We start from the raw sequence: 20,094 nt of genomic DNA on the forward strand, positions 1-20,094 counted from the left end.
TGGGACAAATTGAAAACCTGGCATGGACTTCATGGGCAGTCACACTCTACAATTCCATGAATCTTTAGCCATTTCTCCATTCCTTACCAGAGTTTCATGGTTCCTTGCCTCTAAGGGACTCTTTTTTAACCAACCACTTTTTGACTTAGTTTTATATACACATATAAAATCACAATCTGTTTTCATATTTATTCTCAAAGTTCAAATGTTCAAAGTTCAAAGTAAAATTTATTATCAGAGTACACAAATGTCCCACATACAACCCTGAGATTCTTTTTCTGTGGACACACTTAGCAAATTTATAGAACAGTAACTGTAAACTGTAAACATCAGGAACTATTAACTGTACACAAACTATGCAAATGCAGATATAAATAAATAGCAATAAATAATGAGCATGAAGTAACAATATAACAGAGTCCTTAAATGAGTGTAGCTATCCCCTTTTGTTCAAGAGCCTGATGGTTGAGGGGTAGTAATTGTTCTTGAACCTGCTTGTGCGAGTCCTGAGGCTCTTGTACCTTCATCCTGATGGCAGCAGCGAGAAACTAGCATGGCCTGGGTGGTAAGGATCTTTGATGATGGGTGCTGTTTTTCTACACAGTGTTTCATGTAGATGTGCTCAATGGTTGGGAGGGTTTTACCCGTGGGCCGAATCCACTAGCTTTTGTAGGATTTTCTGCTCATTTTCCAAGCCACGATGCAGCCAGTCAGCACTTTCCACCACACGTCTATAGACGTTTGCCAAGGTTTTCAATGGTATGTCAAACCTCTGCAGACTCCTGAGGAAGTAGAGGCGCTGTCATGCTTTCTTTGCAATAATATTTATATGATGGGTCCAGGACAGGTCCTCTGAGATACTGACATCCAGGAATTTAAAGATATTGACCTTCTCCACCTCTGATCCTCTGATGATTACTGGCTCATAGACCTCTGGTTTCCCTCTCCTGAGGTCTACTATCAGTTCCTTGGTCTTATTACCACTGAGTGGGAGGTTGTTGTTATTTCATCACTCAGCCAAGTTTTCAATCTCTCTCCTGTATGCTGAATCATCACCCCCTTTGATACAGCCCACAACAGTGGTGTCTTCAGCCAACCTGTAAATGGTGTTGGAGCTGTGCTTAGCCGCACAGTCATAGATGTAAAGTGAGTAGAGCAGGGGGCTAAGTACACGTCCCTGAGGTTGATGGAGATAGTGGAGGAGATGTTTCTGCCAATCTGAACTGACTAGGGTCTACAAAGGAAGGTCTAATTGGGCTTATGAAGGATCTGGTTTGCATTTATATAGGCTCTTTCACATACTCAGGAATGACGGCCGAAGAAATGCTTCTGACGTGCTCCTGCAACTTCGCTTCTGTCATGTTGGGAGTTGGCTTATTTGGTGGTTGAAAGCCACTTCCACCATGTCAGTCATTGATTGGCCAATTTAAAAGATGCGGCCACTCTTTCCAATGCTTTCCAGTGCCAGGCGCCTCAGGGGGATAAGATTAGCATGTGCGGAAGGCTCGGCCTCTTTCTTTCATCTCTAGGGCCCACTTCAGGCTGAAGTCGTGACCAGCACTGAAGGACCATTGAGAAGGAGCAATTCAGACATAGATGACACCCCCTCCCCCCACTGCCACCTCCGTTTTTGTTTAAAGTATTCATTTGTAGCATGCTTAGTTCTTCAGTCTTATAATTTGAGGAGATTTAACGGAGTACTCATTAAATTGAAAGGTAGCTCAATGTACAGTGTCGTGGTTTTGTGTAGTTTAGATGAATACTTGTTTAGCTAGACGCCCAATTTAATGTTTCACTGGGAGCTCAGTGAAACCCACTCCCCCTTAGAGTTTCACTGTTCATTTTTAAATAAATATTTAACATGTCCATTTTAAATCAGCATCTTCTGTTTTACTCATTGGATCCTCGAATCTGCCTCCACGTTACAGCTTCAAAATTCAAAATACATTTAATATCAAAGTATGTATATGTTGTACAACCTTGAGATTCATGTCCTAACAGGCAGCCACAAAACAAACAAAAAAAACACCCAATATGGAGAAAAAAAACAAATCATGCAAGCAATAAACAACGCAAATTCAGAACTGAGTCCATGAAAGGGAGTCCATCTCCGCAGACACGAAGCCACGGCCTCAATTCAGCGCAGAGCCGAGTAAACATCGTGAGACAGTAAGCTGAACCGGCCCGTTCCTCACATCAGGCCATGTAATAAATATGATGCACACGTAATAAAGAAATGAATCTGAATCTGCGCCTAAATCTGCAACATGGGCAACTGGCCAATTTGTGCACCAACAGGTCCGAACAGCAGTGAGATAAATGGCCAATTAATCTGCAGTTGATGTGATAATTAAGGGATTAACCACTTCCCAGCAGAATTTCCCTGCTGCTCTCTCCGTCGTTTCATGGGATCTTTCTCAGGCTTTGGGCTCCTGGGTTTGATGCCTCAATCCCATCCAAACAACACTGAACAGAGGTGTCCTCCTAGCGCGGGAGTTGAATCTGAGCCAGAGACAAGACTACTGGGAACCTTGAGTAAGGAAGGGAAGCACCTTGAGATTTCACAGGAATACACACACACACAAAGTTCTGGAGGAACTCAGCAGGTCAGATTACATCTAGGAAGGGAAGGGAACACTTGACGTTTCAGGCTGGGAGTCCCGAGGAGGACTGGGAAGAAAGGAGGCAGAAGCCAGAATAAGGTGCTGGGGAGAGGGGAGGAGTGCAAGCTAGAAGGTGGTAGGTGAGGCAGAAGGTGGGTGGGTGGGAGGGGGAGGGGGATGAAGTAAAGAACTGGGAGGTGAGAGGGGGAGAAAGTAAAGGGCTGAAGAAGGAGAAATCAGATAGGAGAGGACAATGACAATGGGGGAAAGGGAGGGAGTAGTAGTATTGGCAGAAACATCTTTGCTGATCTCTCTCTCCAGGGTCTCGAGATACTTGCTGTAGGTATCCCATGTCTTAATGGAATGCAAAGGGCAAGAATCACTGCTGCCCAGCAAGCCACGAGTTTGGGTTGGGTTTGAGGACTTGACCCTAAACCAAAGACTGTGCTGGTGTTCTGGAGGTGAGGGCTAGTCTCCTCAATGATGTCTGCCTTCCCTGAGAGAAAACTCCCAAAACATGGGAAGCGTTCCAAGACCTTGGTGTGGGCTTCTTTTGTGCGAATGGGTGGGTGGATGGGAGGGAGGAAAGAGGCTTGTCTTGTTGTTGTTCCATTGAACATTGTGGGCATGCTATGTTGGTGCTAAAATGTGTGGTGACACTGGCGGGGTTGCCTCTAGCCCATCCTTCGGTTATGTTGGCTATTAGCATAAATGATGCATTTCTCTGTATGTTTTGATGTGAATGTAATAAATAAATTAATCTGAATCCAAATCCGATTATTAGAGGGCAATATTGGTGAATCTGTGAAAATCATTGCCACAGGAGGTGTGAAGACCCACTCACTCAAAAGAAGCCCACACCAAGATCTTGGAAAATGTGACTTGCCATGTTTTGGGAGTTTTCCCTCATGGAAGGCGGACAGCATTGAGGCCAGGTCATTGGGTTTATTTAAGACAGAGGTTGATAGATTCTTGATTGGTCAAGGCATGAAGGGATACAGAGAGAAGGCAGGAGATTGGGGCTGAGAGGGAAAATGGATCAGCCATGATGAAATGGTGGAGTAGACTCGATGGGCCAAATGGCCTAATTCTGCTCCTATGTCTTATGGTTTTATGGTCTTATTGGATAGTGAGGTGGATTAGTAGGAAGTTTTCTTTTTGCATATTAAGCCAATCTTTACCATACTTCACTGAATGTGTCAACAAAGCTTGTGCACAGTAATTAGTCTTCAGTTTACACTTGGTTAGTAATGGCGGCAGACCCTGATCCTACCCAATGCATCCATAACAAAGCCAGTCTTGATGCAGAGGAACGTCAACAACGCTACAGCATTACCTGAACAGCCTTCTCAATCTCTCTCACCACAGTGCCACGCCTAACCTCCAACAAGCTTCTCGCTGGACAGCAGCTAGTCCACGGAGCTAATGGGGAAGTGCCCAAGTCACCACCATTCCAGAATCGAGGTCAGCTCACCAGCCTCAGTCATCGATCTACAGAAACTCTGCACAGCAATGCTGGATCCAGTGACGTTGATCCGAGGTTCTTCAGAAGTCAAGAATGAGGCACAAAACTTGGCTGTTTTGTTGGGTGGTACAAGAAAGAAGAATGGACAAAGGAAAGACAAAGCAGCCATGCTCGTCTCATACTCAGACTAGAGTGTGGCAATATTTCAGTGATAACAATTCACCTAGAAAATAGTCAGATTCAAGGCGCAAAAAATCTGAGAAGCTTCTAGAAAGATACAGAATTAGCAACACTATAATTACTAGAAAGCTACTAGTACTGCTCAGTACTAGCGACACCCAAGGATGTGCTGGGGGCAGCCCGCAACTGTCACCACACATTCCAGCGCTAACACAGCATTCCTGCGATGCTCAGCCGAACAACTCAGAACACAAAAAGCAACTAAACAAACCCTGTTCCTCTCCCCCACCCACCCTCCCACACCCACATACAGTCTTCCAATCCCCGGACAGGCCTCGACTCTTCAGGCCTTTGACTTTCCCATTTCTGATCGACCTTCGGGCTTTGATCTTCAGTTTGGACCCCTGGACAGGCTGACGATGGAACCCTGAACTCCAGGCTCGCCAACCGAGCAGCTCGGGTTCCTCCTACTCACACACACATGTCCGTTCCTGGGACTCACTGACCTGGAACAGCCCAGCATCCAGGGATGATCCTTCATCAATGTCCAGGTCACTGGCTTTCGAGCGCAGACTGAAAACTTGGACTGTGGATGTTCTTTGTCACACATCCATGTTGCTAGCCTTCAAATGCAGAGCTCAGAGCAGAAGCCTAGACTCTGGCCTGATCTGTAACTCTTCCACATCCCTATCCCTAAACCCTAATCTGACCTCTAACTCCTCCATATCCCTGTCCCTAAACCCCAATCTGACCTCTGATTCCCCACATCTCTGTCCCTAAACCCCAATCTGACCTCTGACTTCCCACATCCCTGTCCCTAGACCCCAATCTGACCTCTGACTCCTTCACATCCCTGTCTCTAAACCCTAATCTGACCTCTGACTCCCCACATTCCTGTCCCTAAATCCTAATCTGACCTCTGACTCCCCACATCCCTGTCCCTAAACCCTAATCCGGCCTCTGACTCCCCACATCCCTGTCCCTAAACCCCAATTTGACCTCTGACACCCCCACATCAGTGAGATCAGCACAGCCCAATGCCTAATGTGTTAAAAACTTGTATGCAGGTACTGTACTGCAAGTAAACCAGGAAAATTAATAGAAGGTCAGTGTTTACTAGTCATCATCATCATGTGCTATGTCATACGACATCATCATTAGGTGCCGTGTCGTATGATGTGGGCGATCATGGTCTTTGACCATGACTGTTCTTGGCAGATTTTTCTACAGATGTGGTTTGCCATTGCCTTCTTCTGGGCAGTGTCTTTATGAGATGGGTGACCCCAGCCATTATCAATACTCTTCAGAGATTGCTTGGTGTCAGCGGTCGCATAACCAGGACTGATATGACCAGCTGCTCATTCGACCCTCCACCACCTGGTCCCATGACTTCGCAAGACCCTGATTTGGTTGGGGGGGGGGGGTGCTAAGCCGGTGCTACACCTTGCCCAAGGGTGACCTGCAGGCTAGTGGAGGGAAGAAGTGCCTTACACCTCCCACCGCCCTGCCCGGAGCATCCATTACCCCAGCCTCAGGAACAACAGCACAGCACCCAACTTCAACCCAACCAACAAACCAGAAAACTGTTTCGTACCTCATCGCTTGATCCGTTCTCCACACGGAACCTGCCTGCCCTCTGTATTGCCCCATCGGCATCACTGGAAATAAGCTGCAAAGGGCAAGAGGAAAAAATAAACAGGAGTTATTGCGAGAGTTCAACGGGGAACAGGGAACATTCATTCTGAACATCATATCCAGTGCCAAAGTAAGATGTCCAGTGGGCACAGTCACCAGTATTTGGACTTTCCATGGGTCAACTTCATTCCCAAGGAGATGGAGAATGAAATGCAGGGACGTCTTACTGCAACTGTAATTGGTGAGACCACACCTAGTGTTCTGTGCAAGTGGAGTTCTGTGGACTCCACAGAAGTCCACAGAACTTATTTAAGAAGGCAATCGAGCATCTGACAGACCAAAGTTCAAAGTAAATGTTATTATCTACGTTTGTAAGTACATTTACGTCACCATATACAACCCTGAGATTCATTTTCTTGTGGGCATACTCAAATCTATAGAACAATAACTATAACACAATCAATGAAAGACTGCCCAACTAGGGCATTCAACCAGAGTGCAGAAGGCATCAAACTGTGCAAGTACAAAAAGAAGAAACAATAATAACGATAAATAAATGTCGAGAGCATGAGATGAAGAGTCCTTGATAGAGAGTCCGTTGTTTGTGGAAACATTTCAATAATGCAGCAAGTGAAGTTATCCCCCTTTGGTTCAAGAGCCTGATGGTTGCAGAATATTAACTGTTCCTGAACCTGGTGGTTGAGTCCTGAGACCTTCCTAATGGCAGCAGCGAGAAGAGAACATGCCCTGGGTGGTGAGGGATGGATGGTGATGGATGCGACAGTGTTTCATGTAGATGTGCTCAATGGTTGGGAGAGCTTTACCAGAGCTGAACACAAGTCTGCTCTGCTGTTCAAAGACATCATGAATCCAGATAACGTGGTTGAACAGTACAGCAGAGTTTTGAGGCAGAATAGCCAATTTCCGCTCCTACATTGCAGTCCATGTCAAATCATTCCCTCAAAGTTGCCGTACATGTTGATACACAGCCTCCTCTACTGTCAAGATGAAGCCACACTCAGGTTGGAGGAACAACACCTTATATTCCGTCTGGGTAGCCTCCAACTCCTTACTCATCCTCTGGGATTCCCCCCTCCCCCTTTTCTTTCTCCCTAGGCCTCCCGTCCCTGATCCTCTCATATCCCTTTTGCCAATCAACTGTCCAGCTGTTGGCTCCATCCCTCCTCCTCCTGTCTTCTCCTATCATTTCAGATCTCTCCCTCCCTCTCCCACTTTCAAATCTCTTACTAGCTCTTCCTTCAGTTAGTCCTGACGAAGGGTCTCGGCCCAAAACGTCGACTGTACCTCTTCCTAGAGATGCTGCCTGGCCTGCTGCGTTCACCAGCAACTTTGATGTGCATTGCTTGAAATTCCAGCATCTGCAGATTTCCTCGTGTGTACATGCTGATACGATGGTTAAAAAGGCATTTGGTATGATGGCCTTCACTAGTCAGGGTACTGAGCTCAAAAGCTGCAAGGTAATGTTACAGCTCTATAAAACTTTGATTAGACCACACCAGGTCACTTAGTGTTCAGTTCTGGTCACCTCATTATAGGAAGGAATTGGAAGCTTTAGAGAGAGTGCAGAGGAGATTTAACAGGATGTTCCCTGAATTAGGAAGCATGTCTTATGGAGATAGATTGAGCGAACTAGGGCTTTTCTCTTAGGAGCGAAGCAGAGTGAGAGGTGACTCATTAGAGGCGCACAGGATGATAAACAGTGGATAGCCAGAAACGTTTTCCCTGAATGGAAATGGCCAATACAAGGGGCGCTTTAGAAGAATTCATAGGGAGGACGTCAGAGATAGGTTTTTTTTTACAGGGAGAGTGATGGGTACGTGAAATGCCCTGCCAGGGGTGGTGGTAGAGACAGGCCGTTGCACGTCAGCACAAAGGGCCTTAAGCAGCCAGTATAATGCTCATATTCAATGACTCTTCATCTCATGTTCTCAGTATTTATTGCCAAGGCTCTTAAATATTGTGGTGTGGTAGAGCAGTTGTTAGCATAATGCTTTACAGTACAGGTGAGCCTGGTTCATTTCCCACTGCTGCCTATAAGGAGTTTGTACATTCCCCCCACCCCGTGACCACTCCACTCTGGGGGCTCTGGTTTCCTCCCACAGTCCAAAGACATACTGGCTGGTCGTTTAATTAGTCAGTGTCAATTGTCCAGGGGGCTTGCTGGGTGGCATGGCTCAAAAGACTGGAAGAGCCTATTCCACACTATACCTCAATAAATAGATAAATAAATATTTTTTTCTTTATTTGTACAGTTGGTTGACTTTTGCACACAGATTGAACACCCTAGTTGCTGCGGCCTTTTACTGATTCTGTTACGGTTATAATTCTATAGATTCATTGAGAATGCCCACAAGAAAAGCAAATCTCAGTAATGCATATGGTGGCATATATTTATCTGATAATAAATTTACTTTGACTTTGAACTTTGCATTCAGCTTTTGTCACCAACTTAACTCTCCACAAAACATTCACAGTCCATCAGCAGCTATACAAATATTGTCAAATTCCCTCCAGGCTAAGTGCTTGCAGGAAGAATGCAAGCTTTTATCTCCAATTCTTTACCTTTCTAAAAAAAAACACTTTAAGAAAGGTCTTGGACAGGAAGCACAATGTTTAGAAGCACTCCCACCAAGCCTTTCTGTGGCAGGGCACAGAGGGCCCACAGGGCACAGCGCTACAGTAAGCAATGCAATAATAAGAAAAATGTCATCTCTTTTAAGTCCTTGCCGCTGATTTAAATAGCCCACTGCCTCAGGAGTTTCTGTCAGAGGACTGATGTAACCAGAGATACATTTCTGCTGGATCACAGCAAAATAAATCATTTAAGAGCAGGATAACACACAGAATTGCATATTTTAAGGAGCTTTCCCCCCACCCCAGCAATGGACTGGTGCATGCTGATGGCTGGCTGACAGGTGCATGAGGCACCGCTGGCCAGCTGTGCATGCACGTCAGCACAGAACTTGGAAACAGGCCCTTCAGCCCAACTGGACCAACATGCCATCCTGCACTGAGGTAGTAGAAGGGACAACAATAACAGAATAGAGAAGAAGGTGTCACGGTGACTGAGAAAGTGCAATATAGGCAGGCAATAAGGTGCAAGCCCATGACAAAGTAGATTGTGAGGAACAGAGGCCATCCTATCATGCTGGTCCTATAATATCAGCGTTGAAGCTATCCTTGAGTTTTCAGACTTTTGTATCTTCTGCCTGATGCTCTATGCAAGTTTTTCATTAGAGTAATAGAAAACTACAATACAAAAATTGTGGGGTAGTGGAGGTATAATTTGTCCATCTGTGCTGATCACCCCATCCTTGACCAAGCTGTTCCACCGTGAACACATTCTGTTATGAGTCAACATGATGCTTTCCGATCAGGTCATATACCTCCGCCGCGCCACTCAGGTGTGCTTCTGGGGTACAGGGGCTCGCGACCCTTGTGCCTGTTCTCTCAGCAGCAGTGAACCATCTGGTTGGCCTATCAGAGTTCTCTTTGGGAACTAGTTAATTTGATCGGCATTTCTGATCTGGCTATTGTTCACGATTACACGTAATTAAAAAAAAAACAGGCCACCTAGTCTGTGCAGAACTATTATTCTGCCTAGTCCCATCGACCTGCACCCAGACCATAGCCCTCTGTACCCCTCCCATCCACGTGCCCGTCTAAATTTCTCTTAAAGGTTGAAATCAAATCTGCATCTACCCCTTCCAGCTCGTTCCACGCTCTCACCACCCTCTGAGTGACATGTTGACTTTAAATATTTTACCCCTCATCCATAACCGGGTCATGGGTTAAGGGTGAAAATTGAAATGTTTATGAGAATCATGAGTGGAGACTTCTTCACTCAGAAGGTGTGGAGAAGTTAGTGGATGTAAGTTCTATTTCCACATTTAAGGGAAGTTCGGATAACTACATGGGTATGGAGGACCGTGGCCAATGTGCAGGTCAATGGGACGAGGCAGAATAATGGTTTGGCTTGGACTAGATGGGCCAAAAGGCCTGTTTCTGTGCTGTGACTCTATATAATGTTAGAAATTTCATTACTAGAATAGATGGAATTAATAACTATTAATAACTATTTAGAGTAGTAATAGTATTAGTGTGATAACGCGAGTTGACTGTGATGTTCTCCCGAGGTTTTTTATTTATTGACCAGGCTCTTCTGGCACTTAGAGCCGTGCCATCTGGAACCTCCCGATTTAACCCTAGCCTAATCACGGGATAATTTACAATGACCAATCAACCTACCACCGGTACGTATTTGGACTGGAGGAAACCCACGCGGTCACATATAAACTCCTCTCAAGCACCAGCAGCATTGTCTATCGATATAGGCCAATCCGGGATCCACGTACGTGGTGTAGAGCACTATTTATAACTATAATCACAGAAGACAGGAGTTGTAACTATGGTTGGTTAAGATAATATTTATGATTTTAGGTAATGTCTTGAACATAATCTATAGACAATTGATAATTACCAGTTTGTTCTCTAATATAAAGTCTGCATTGGTGTTGGAAACTTTTAGTAATTTAAAACCATAGCAACAGAGCTTGCAGATAGACAGGTGCATGCTCACATACAAGATGTTCATTCTAAATGTTTACATAGGAACTTTTAATAATGAAATGCCTCAAAATGAAATATGAAGAGCGAAGTTCTAGAGGACAGATGCAAAGTGCTTACATAACAAAACCACAATCCAATCTGATGACATGAAAATTGATTTTTCATTCTGGTGAAAAAAAACTTTTTCTCTCCCATCCTATCTTCGTCTATCCCCACTCTGGCCTTTTCCCTCTTCTCACCTGCCTATCATTTCCCCCTGGGTCCCTCTCCTCCTTCCCTTTCTCCCATGGTCCACTCTCCTCTCCTATCAGATTCCTTCCTTTCCATTCCTTTACATTCCCTACCCTCCTGGCTTTATCGATCATCTTCTTGCTAGCCTCCTTCCCTTCGCCACACCATTTTATTCTGGTGTCTTCCCCCCCCTTCCTTTCCAGTCCTGAGGAAGGGTCTCAGCCCAAAACTTCAACTGTGTTTTCATTTCCACAGATGTTGCCTGACCTGCCAAGCTCCTCCACTATTTTGTGCATTTTGTTTTGAATTTCCAGCATGTGAAGAATTTCTTGTGTTTTATCATCATTATCATCATCCTGTGCCATGTCATATGACCCGGGTATCATGGTCTTCCCTCTATTTTTAATGTGAGAAGTTGTAATAAGCTCCTTAAAACTTTTGCCTGTCCATCCTTTGATGTAACTCATGAATGCTACGTGCTGTTGACTGTGACTTTTTCCTCCATCAATTTTCCCATTACTGCAAGATGTTCAAGCTTGTCTCTACAATGCATAATTGATCACTAACATCAAATTTCCAAGGCAGTGCTCAGCACACTGTCATTAGTATTGAACACGTTTGATATCATCCGCCACAAACGAGTTTCTAAGCAATTCACCACCGATACCCAGGATAGGCACCATCAGTTAGTAGGGTGCCAGAATTCTCTACCTCTCCAACACAACCTTGACTATTAATCATCCAACTTTTTGCTTTTGTTGTTTTGTTTGGCCAGCACTGCCCTGGAGGGTGGATCTAATGTTTCAGTTTTCCGATATTTGAAACCACTTCTCCCTCCATCATGGCTGGAGCAGGCCAATTGCTCACAGTAGAAGCGATCTTGCATGGTCAAGTTCCCCTCTAAACTCTGACAAAAGAGACACAGGATTAACAGATCTACCTTGAATACAGTAATGTGGCTACTTCTGGTTATTTATGAGGCAGGTCTATGGGACAGATGTCTTAATGGGTGTTTAATATACTTAATCAGAGCTGTCCATCTTAACCAGCTATCCACACAATCAGAATCTCATTTATTATCACTGACAAATATTACCAGATATCAAATACAGAATAGCAATGACGAAAGAAGCTTTCCAAAAAATGAAGACCATATTAACAGACAGAAAGATGAGCATGTACACTAAAAACAGAATACTGCAGTGCTACATTTATTCCATCCTGACTTATGGAAGTGAATGCTGGACCATTTCCCCGGCAATGGAAAAGAGACTAGAAACAGCTGAATTATGGTTCTACAGGAGAATGTTAAAAATATCATGGACCACACACTCATCAAATGAAAAAGTTCTCAGAAGAGCTCAAGCAGTTCGATCACTCATACCAACAATAAGAGAAAGACAGCTCAGATTCCTCGGACACATCATGCGGAAAAATGAACTAGAAAAACTCATACTCTCTGGAAAGATTGAGGGGAGCAAACCTAGAGGAAGACCTTGGCTTATGTACATCAAAAGCATAGCCAGGTGGCTACACATCGAGGAAATGGAAGTCATCCAAAAAACGAAGGATAGATCTATATGGAAAACCATGGTCACCAAAGTCCGCATCGGATATGGTACCTAGACAGACAGACAGACAAATGTTAAGTTTAATGGCACTCAACCGTATACATGTATACAGCTAAATGAAACAATATTCCTCGGGGACCAAGTACATATATTGCATGGAGCATATAAAATAATAATAACACAATAATATTAACAGATAAAAAAGCATTCTGTAGATGGCCAGGTTGACATAAAGTTCATATAGGACATATAGTTAAAATGCACAGTGCTACCATTACTAGTGTATCATAAATAATGTGTACTGGATGTTCAGAAGTCTCCCATCCTGGGGTAAGAGGTTACCCAGCCTAACAGCCTTTGTACTTGTACGAGGTACCTCCTGCCTGACTGTAGGTGCTCAAAGAGATTGTGGGATGAATGGGAGGGGTTCTTGACAATGCTGAGGGCTCAGCAAACACAGCACCTCTGGTGTATGTCATGAAATTTATTGTTTTGCAATACATACGCAACTACAATAAGAAATATGATAACAATACATAAGTAGTGGAAAATGAGAGCAAAATATTCATGGGCCATTCAGAAATCTGATGGCAGAGGGGTAGAAGCTGTGTCTAAAATATCGAGCGTGTGTCTTCAGACTCCTGTACCTCCTCCCTGATGGCTGCGATGAGAAGAGGGCATGTTCTTGTTCTACAGGGGACATCTTGTTCTCAGACTGTGCCCTCTGATCCTAGATCCAGTGGAGTAGCAGCTTGCTTTTACAAGGAAAAGTTCAGCCTCCTGTCATTGGAATGCAGGAAAATGATAGGTGCTATTTTGGAAATGTATAATAAAGGGGGGAAAAAAAGAACATTAATACTCAGATACGATGATACCGATATAAATTTCACCACCCAAATAGCTACGATGGATAACTGTAATCAGCATAGGCAAGAATTGTAAATATTTTCGGGATAGACAAGATTCATGATTACAATTAATTCTCTCGAACATTATCCTTCACATCGGTACTTGATAACAACCTGTTTCTTCTCTAATATAATGACTATATTGAGTTGGAAAATTTCAGGCATTTGAAACCATGACAACAAAGCCTGGAGAGAGAGAGAGATGCATGTTCACAAATAAGATTTTCATTCTAAGTGTTTACATAGGAACTTTAATATTGAAATGCCTCTATATGAAATACTAAAAGCAGAATTCCAGATGACAGATGTGAAGTATACTGTATACATAACAGATACACAACATATAATTGATCACTAACATCAAATTTTAGAGGCAGTTATCAACACATCTTCATTTCCATTTAACATATCACGGGAATTTATGATACTGGGATGTGCTTTTTTTGGAAACACGTATGCTGATTTTGGGGAAGTTGACCAGGGTAGAGGCTGATGGGATCTGTCACCTTGTGAAAACAGGAAGTACTCTGTTAAAAATAAGGAATTATCCCTTAACATGGAGGCAGGAAACATTTTTTCCCCAGGAATTTTCATGGGGAGGTTCCTTAAGGTTGTTATATCTGGGACAGGTAGTGGGGACAAGCTCATATTACCTATTAAATACTCCCAATGACGTGCACCTCAAATAGCCTCTGAGCAACCAAGTCCAGCTCCTAGCCTTCACCTGTGGCTTAGCTTCTATGTCTGGCGAAACCGTTTCTACTGACAGGAGAAGGGGCAAAGGCAGGTTACTGGAGCCTTAAAGTCAGTCGCTTTGGGCAGATTGGACTCATCAGCCGTTGGCAGCTCACCTAAGAGAAGGAAAGCTCTGATCTCAAACCTCCGCTGCCTTGCAGCTGTATCCACTCATGGGGAAGGCTTCGGGAGTAAATCACACTGACTGGCAACTCCTGCGGCACTGCAGGTGCCAATCTCTATCAAGCTCTGTAGTTCCTTTGGGTTCATTAGATGCATGGAGAGCAACATGGGCACCAGCTCGCCCTCCATATTATACAGCCCTGGCTCGCTTATCTAGACAGTTAGGATGCAATATCCATGGTCGAACCTGACCAACAGAGAGGCCTCAGATTCACAGGCAAGGCTAAGTCATTGAAGGCATACAAAGCATATAAAACATCAAAAGGTTTGGGGGGAATGGAAACACTATTAAATTGGTCATAAGCTAATTGAATGGGACTGTAGGCTTAACCAGGCTCTTCACTCACTCCTGCTCCAATATGTACTGCGCTAACGTTCTTAAATCTGGTGGCAAGTGGCCCCAGTGGCTGCCTGGAAAATCTGGCACTTAAAGGAAGCAAACGTGAGAACGTTGCTGGAGAAAGCAGAAATTGTAAGAACTGGAGTGAGAAAGGGAAGGCATGGGAGTGGTAAATCAGGTTGCCACGGTGAAAGGAAGTCAAAGGTTAAAGCTGCCTCAGGGCACAGGACTGGGGTGGTGTCTGGAGAGGGTCCACTGGGTGACAGCCTCAGCTGTTTACACTTCTGGAGGTCTCATCTCCTCCTCTCAACCCCCACCACCTCATTGCATCCACATGCCCCAACTCTAGCAACGTAGTGGCACTTTATTAGGTACCTCCTAATAATATGTACGTTTGTGGTCTTCTGCTGCTGTAACCCATCTACTTCAAGGTTTGATGTGCAGTGCATTCAGCGATGCTCTTCAGCACACAAGATTGGCTGATTAGATATCCGCATTAATGAGCAGGTGGAGAGGTGTGTCCAATGAACTGGCCAATGAGTGTAAGCTGGAAACACTAATATTCAGAGAAGATCTAAAACAAAACACACCTTTTGCAATATCCCACTGACGTTCCCTCTCAGGGTGGTGTCCACCAGCCACTCAGTCCTAGAGATTTTTAGAAATGCTCACCTGCCTCTGGGGAGTTAGTAACCCATGTCAGAAATTACACTTTGTGTCGACCGTATTAGGTGCACCTGCTCATTAATGCAAAAATCCTGACTGGTTACATCACACCTGGTATAGAAACAGGAATGCTCAGGGATGAAAAAGGTTGCAGGAAGTGGTAGATACAGCCCAGTGCATCACAGGCAAAACCCACTGCGCACATTTACAAAGAGCATTGCCATAAGAAAGCAGCAGCTATCATCAAAGACCCAAAATATGCAGGCCATGCCCTTTCTCACTACCACCATCACACAGGAGGTACAGGAGCCTTAGGACCCAGGTTCAGGAAGAGTTCTTAACCTACAATCATTATACACTGGTGTGCAAAACATCAACCACTGCTACTCTGAACTTTTCCACAAACTGTCTGTCTGTCTAGGTACCATATCCGATGCGGACTTTGGTGACCATGGTTTTCCATATAGATCTATTCTCCATTCTTTGGATGACTTCCATTTCCTCGATGTGTAGCCATCTAGCTATGCTTTTGATGTACATAAGCCGAGGTCTTCCTCTAGGTTTGCTCCCCTCAATCTTTCCAGAGAGTATGAGTTTTTCCAGTTCATCTTTCCACATGATGTGTCCGAGGAATCTGAGCTGTCTTTCTCTTATTGTTGGTACGAGTGATCGAACTGCTTGGACTCTTCTGAGAACTTCTTCATTTGATGTGTGTGTGGTCCATGATATTTTTAACATTCTCCTGTAGAACCATAATTCAGCTGCTTCTAGTCTCTTTTCCATTGCTGGAGAAATGGTCCAGCATTCACTTCCATAAGTCAGGATGGAATAAATGTAGCACTGCAGTGTTCTGTTTTTAGTGTACATGCTCATCTTTCTGTCTGTTAACATGGTCTTCATTTTTTGGAAAGCTTCTTTCGTCATTGCTATTCTGTATTTGATATCTGTGTTGCACCTGCCATCACTAGTTATTAGGCCGCCAAGATATCTAAATTTCCACAAACTACAAACTCACTTTCAAGGACTCTTAACCACTCATGTCCTCAGTCTTATCTACTTTCATTTGCACTCTGTCTACTCTTGCACATGGTTTGTCAGTCTTCCTCTGTTTATTTCTGTAAATTATATTGTATTCCTTTTTCTTCTGTAAATACCTGCAAGAAAATCAATCTGAAGGTAGTATATAGTGACATAAACATTCAGTGGCCACTTTGTTAGGTACAACTGTACACCTGTTTGATGATACAAATATCTAATCAGCCAATCATGTGGCAGCAACTCAATGCATAAAAGCATGCAGTCACGGTCAAGAGGTTCAGTTGTTGCTCAGACCAAACATCAGAATGGGGAAGAAATGTCATCTAAGTGACTTTAACCATGGAACGATTGTTGGTGTCAGACAGGGTGGTTTGAGTATTGCAGAAACTGCTGATCTCCTGGGATCTTCACACACAACAGTCTCTATAGAGTTTATAGAGACTGGTGGGAAAAACAAAACTATCCAGAGAGTGGCAGTTCTGTGGGTGAAAATGCCTTGTTAATGAGAGGAGTCAGAGGAGAATGGCCAGACTGGTTCAATCTGACAGGGAGGTGACAGTAACTCAAATAACCACGCGTAACAACAGTGGTGTGCAGAAGAGCATCTCTGAACGCATGCATTACTAAATGACAATAAAAGGGGACTGCGTGCCCTCATAATCTAATCATCATCATATGTTGAACCTTGAAGAGGACGGGCTACAGCAGCAGAAGACTGTGAACACACACTTAATGGCCACTTTATTAGGTACAGGAGATATCTAATACAGTGGCCACTGAGTGTATCTTACCATTAAGATGCTTCCTGTGCACAGTTTCCCTTCAAAAAGTGTAACCAAAACTGAACATGGAACTTCCTGGAAGCAGCAGAATTTTATTAAGCCCGGTAAAAAAAAATTTAATTTTCATGGGTTTAGACGATAGACACCACAGGCCAAGGGAAAGATGACTCTTTCAATTTAGTTTTCTTTTGCAGTTTTGTTAATTGTTGCTTTGAGCAAGTTATCAGCAGTCAGCAAACTCTGTAATTACCCTAATCACCCACCAAACGCAATTAAACAGAGAACCAACACACAGAAAACTGAAAGGCTTCTCCTTCCCCTGTTCACTACCGTTCAAGGTAATTTTACTATCAACATACATGTATGCCACCATATACAAGCCTCAGATTCATTTTCTTGTAGGCATACTCTATAAATCCATATACTAAGCATAACAGAATCAATGAAAGATTGCACCAACTTGGGCATTCAATCCGTATGCAAAAGACAACCAACTGTGCAAATACAAAAAGAAAAAAATAATAATAATAACAAACAATAAAATAAATATTGAGAACATGAGATGAAGAGTCCTTGAAAGTGAGTACAATGCTTATGGGAACATTTCACTGATGGAACGTGAAGTTGAGTTGTTATCCCCTTTGGTTCCAGAGCCTGACGGTTGAGAGGTAAGAACTGTTCCTGCACCTGGTGGGGTGAGTCCTGAGGCTCCTGTACCTTCTTTCTGATGGCAGCAGGTCCCAGGTAGTGGGGATCCTTGACGATGGATGCTTCTTTCCTGTGACAACGTTTCATGTATATGTGATCAATGGTGGGGAGGGCTTCACCCGCGATGGACTGGGGGCCGTATCCACTACTTTTTGCAGGACTTTCTATTCAAGGGCATTGGCGTTTCCATGCCAGCTGTCTGGCAAAGCAGTTCCATGGAGCAAGAGGCTGGGAAAGTGAATGCAACCTTACAATGATTCTGGAAAGAGACCTGACCAACGATCCATTGATCGTCAAGGAAAAGGCCTTACTGTCCCAGAATTAATAGCAACCATTAGAAGAGAATAACTATAGCTTAACTGCTGTTAAATTATTAATAAATTATGGCCATAGCTAGTGCTAAACAACAAACAATGTCACAAGTTTAACTAGTGTTAACAACAGATCAACTTAAATGTTTTGTTTGAGATTTGAAATAAACTCAGAGTGTCTTCAAAGTTCAAATTTACTTCGAAGTATGGACACATATACAACCTTGAGACACATCTTCCTGCAGGTACTCACAAAACAAAGAAATACAATGGAATCCACAAAAAAAACACACACAACAAAGACCACCACGCATCCTGTGTGCAAAAGCAAACAAATTGCCCAAGTAGTAAAAAGAAAATAGGTAAAGAGATAACACGTAGAACACGAGCTGCAGGGTTCCGAACGCGAGTCAACGGGGTGTGGAGTCAGTTCAGTGCTGAGGTGCGTGAGGCCGATCCAGGAGCCCGATGGCCACTCGGCAGCAACTGCTCCCGAACCTACCGGAGTGAGGCCCAAGCCTCCTGCATCTCTCAACCAACGATTGACGCGAGAAGAGAGGGAGACCGGTCAAACACAGGCAGATGGCGCTGAACACCTGTTTGTCTTGTGTTCTCGGCCTTGACGATTGTTATCTTGCTCAACAAGGAGGTAGAGGAACCTGAAGACACACACTCAATATTTTATGAACAGCTTCTTCCCTTCTGCCATCGGATTTCTGAATGAACAATGAACCAACTCAGGAACAAGACCTCACAATTTTCACTTCCTTTTGGTACTACGTATTTACTTTAATTTTCATATATATAGTATTTTTAAGTATAGCACCATACTACTGCCACTAAGCACCAAATTTCACGACATATTTCAGTGATAGTAAACCTGATTCTGATAATCTTTCAGGTCACTGACCTTTCATTAGAATTGCTCACCCATGGGGAGGTTCAGCGATGGGAAGCATAAATATACAAAGCAAATCTGAACTCTTCTGCCAATCCTTGCCAATGGTGACTGGTTGGGAGGGGAAGGGTGTGGGAGGAGGAAGCAGGACGGGGATAGGTTAACCAGACTCCAGAAAGGAGGACAAGGCACGGTATTTGAATAGTAGAATGAAGCTGCAGATTCTAGCATTGAGTAGCACTTTAAAGTTAGTCTTGACATCAGGACTCCTCCAGCTAAAAGTGCGTCCCAATTAACAGCACCCAGGCAGTTTACAGTCTGATGGCATGAGCACTGATTTCTCCATTTTCAAGCGAATTGCTCCCCCCTCTGTCCCTTTACTCTCCTTCTCCCTTTAATCCACCTAGTTCCTCCCACAATTGCCCCACAAAGCCCCCAGCCTCCCCATCACCCATTTTCTGTCCATTCCTATCACCTCTTCCTCTACCCATCACCCACACACTCCTCCTTCAGTGCCTCTTCCCTCCCTCACAGTTCCTATCTGCCTACTCCACCTCCCTTACTCTGTCCCATGCTCCACCTTCCTTTCCCATCTGATTCCATTATCTGAAGCTCTCTGTTGCTTCCATTTACCACCTCCCAACCTCTGTCGTTATTTCCACTCGTCTCCCCTCCATCTGCCTATCACCCCTCGTAACCAGGATCCATTTGTCACCTCCCAACCTCTGTCGTTATTTCCACTCTTCTCTCCTCCATCTGCCTATCACCCCTCATAACCAGGATCTACCTATCAGTATGCCTGCTCTTGCTCCATCCCTTCACCTCTTTATACTAGATGTCTCCTCTCTATCTTCCAGTCCAGTTGAGCCTCTATTTCCCTCCATAGATACATACTGAGTTTCTCCAACAGTTTGCCCCCGTGAGCAAGTGCCTTTCTGCACCATGTCCCTTCCCTTTCCCTGACCTGACTCCAAACCCAGCCAACAATGTTCAGACCCCTCTCTGGGGTACCTGCTCCACTTCCTGGCTGTGTTCTGGGGTTCAGTGTCCACCTGCCCAACAGCTGTCCATCTGAAGAGAGAGACGGAGACACTGACCTCAACATCCGCTCTGGTCCCGTGGCCCTCAAAGCTACTGAGCTTCTCCCTGTCCACTTCCCCAGCCACTGCTCCACCGTGTCCAGCCACGGACATCAGGATGGCACAATGGCAAAGCAATCAGAGTGGCCATCTATTGCTCACCTCCTGATG

At 44.3% G+C, this 20,094-nt stretch overlaps 1 protein-coding gene across 1 annotated transcript in view; it reads right to left on the reverse strand.

Annotated features, from left to right (window-relative positions):
* garnl3 (GTPase activating Rap/RanGAP domain like 3) overlaps nt 1–20,094 on the reverse strand; it is a 403,971-nt gene that overhangs the window by 265,593 nt on the left and 118,284 nt on the right. The window contains exon 3 of the mRNA XM_072240887.1: nt 5,843–5,917. Coding sequence (XP_072096988.1) covers nt 5,843–5,917 — 75 coding nt within the window. The remainder of the gene's footprint in view (nt 1–5,842; nt 5,918–20,094) is intronic.

The sequence above is a fragment of the Mobula birostris genome, chromosome 22 (assembly GCF_030028105.1).
Source record: "Mobula birostris isolate sMobBir1 chromosome 22, sMobBir1.hap1, whole genome shotgun sequence".
NCBI lineage: Eukaryota > Metazoa > Chordata > Chondrichthyes > Myliobatiformes > Myliobatidae > Mobula > Mobula birostris.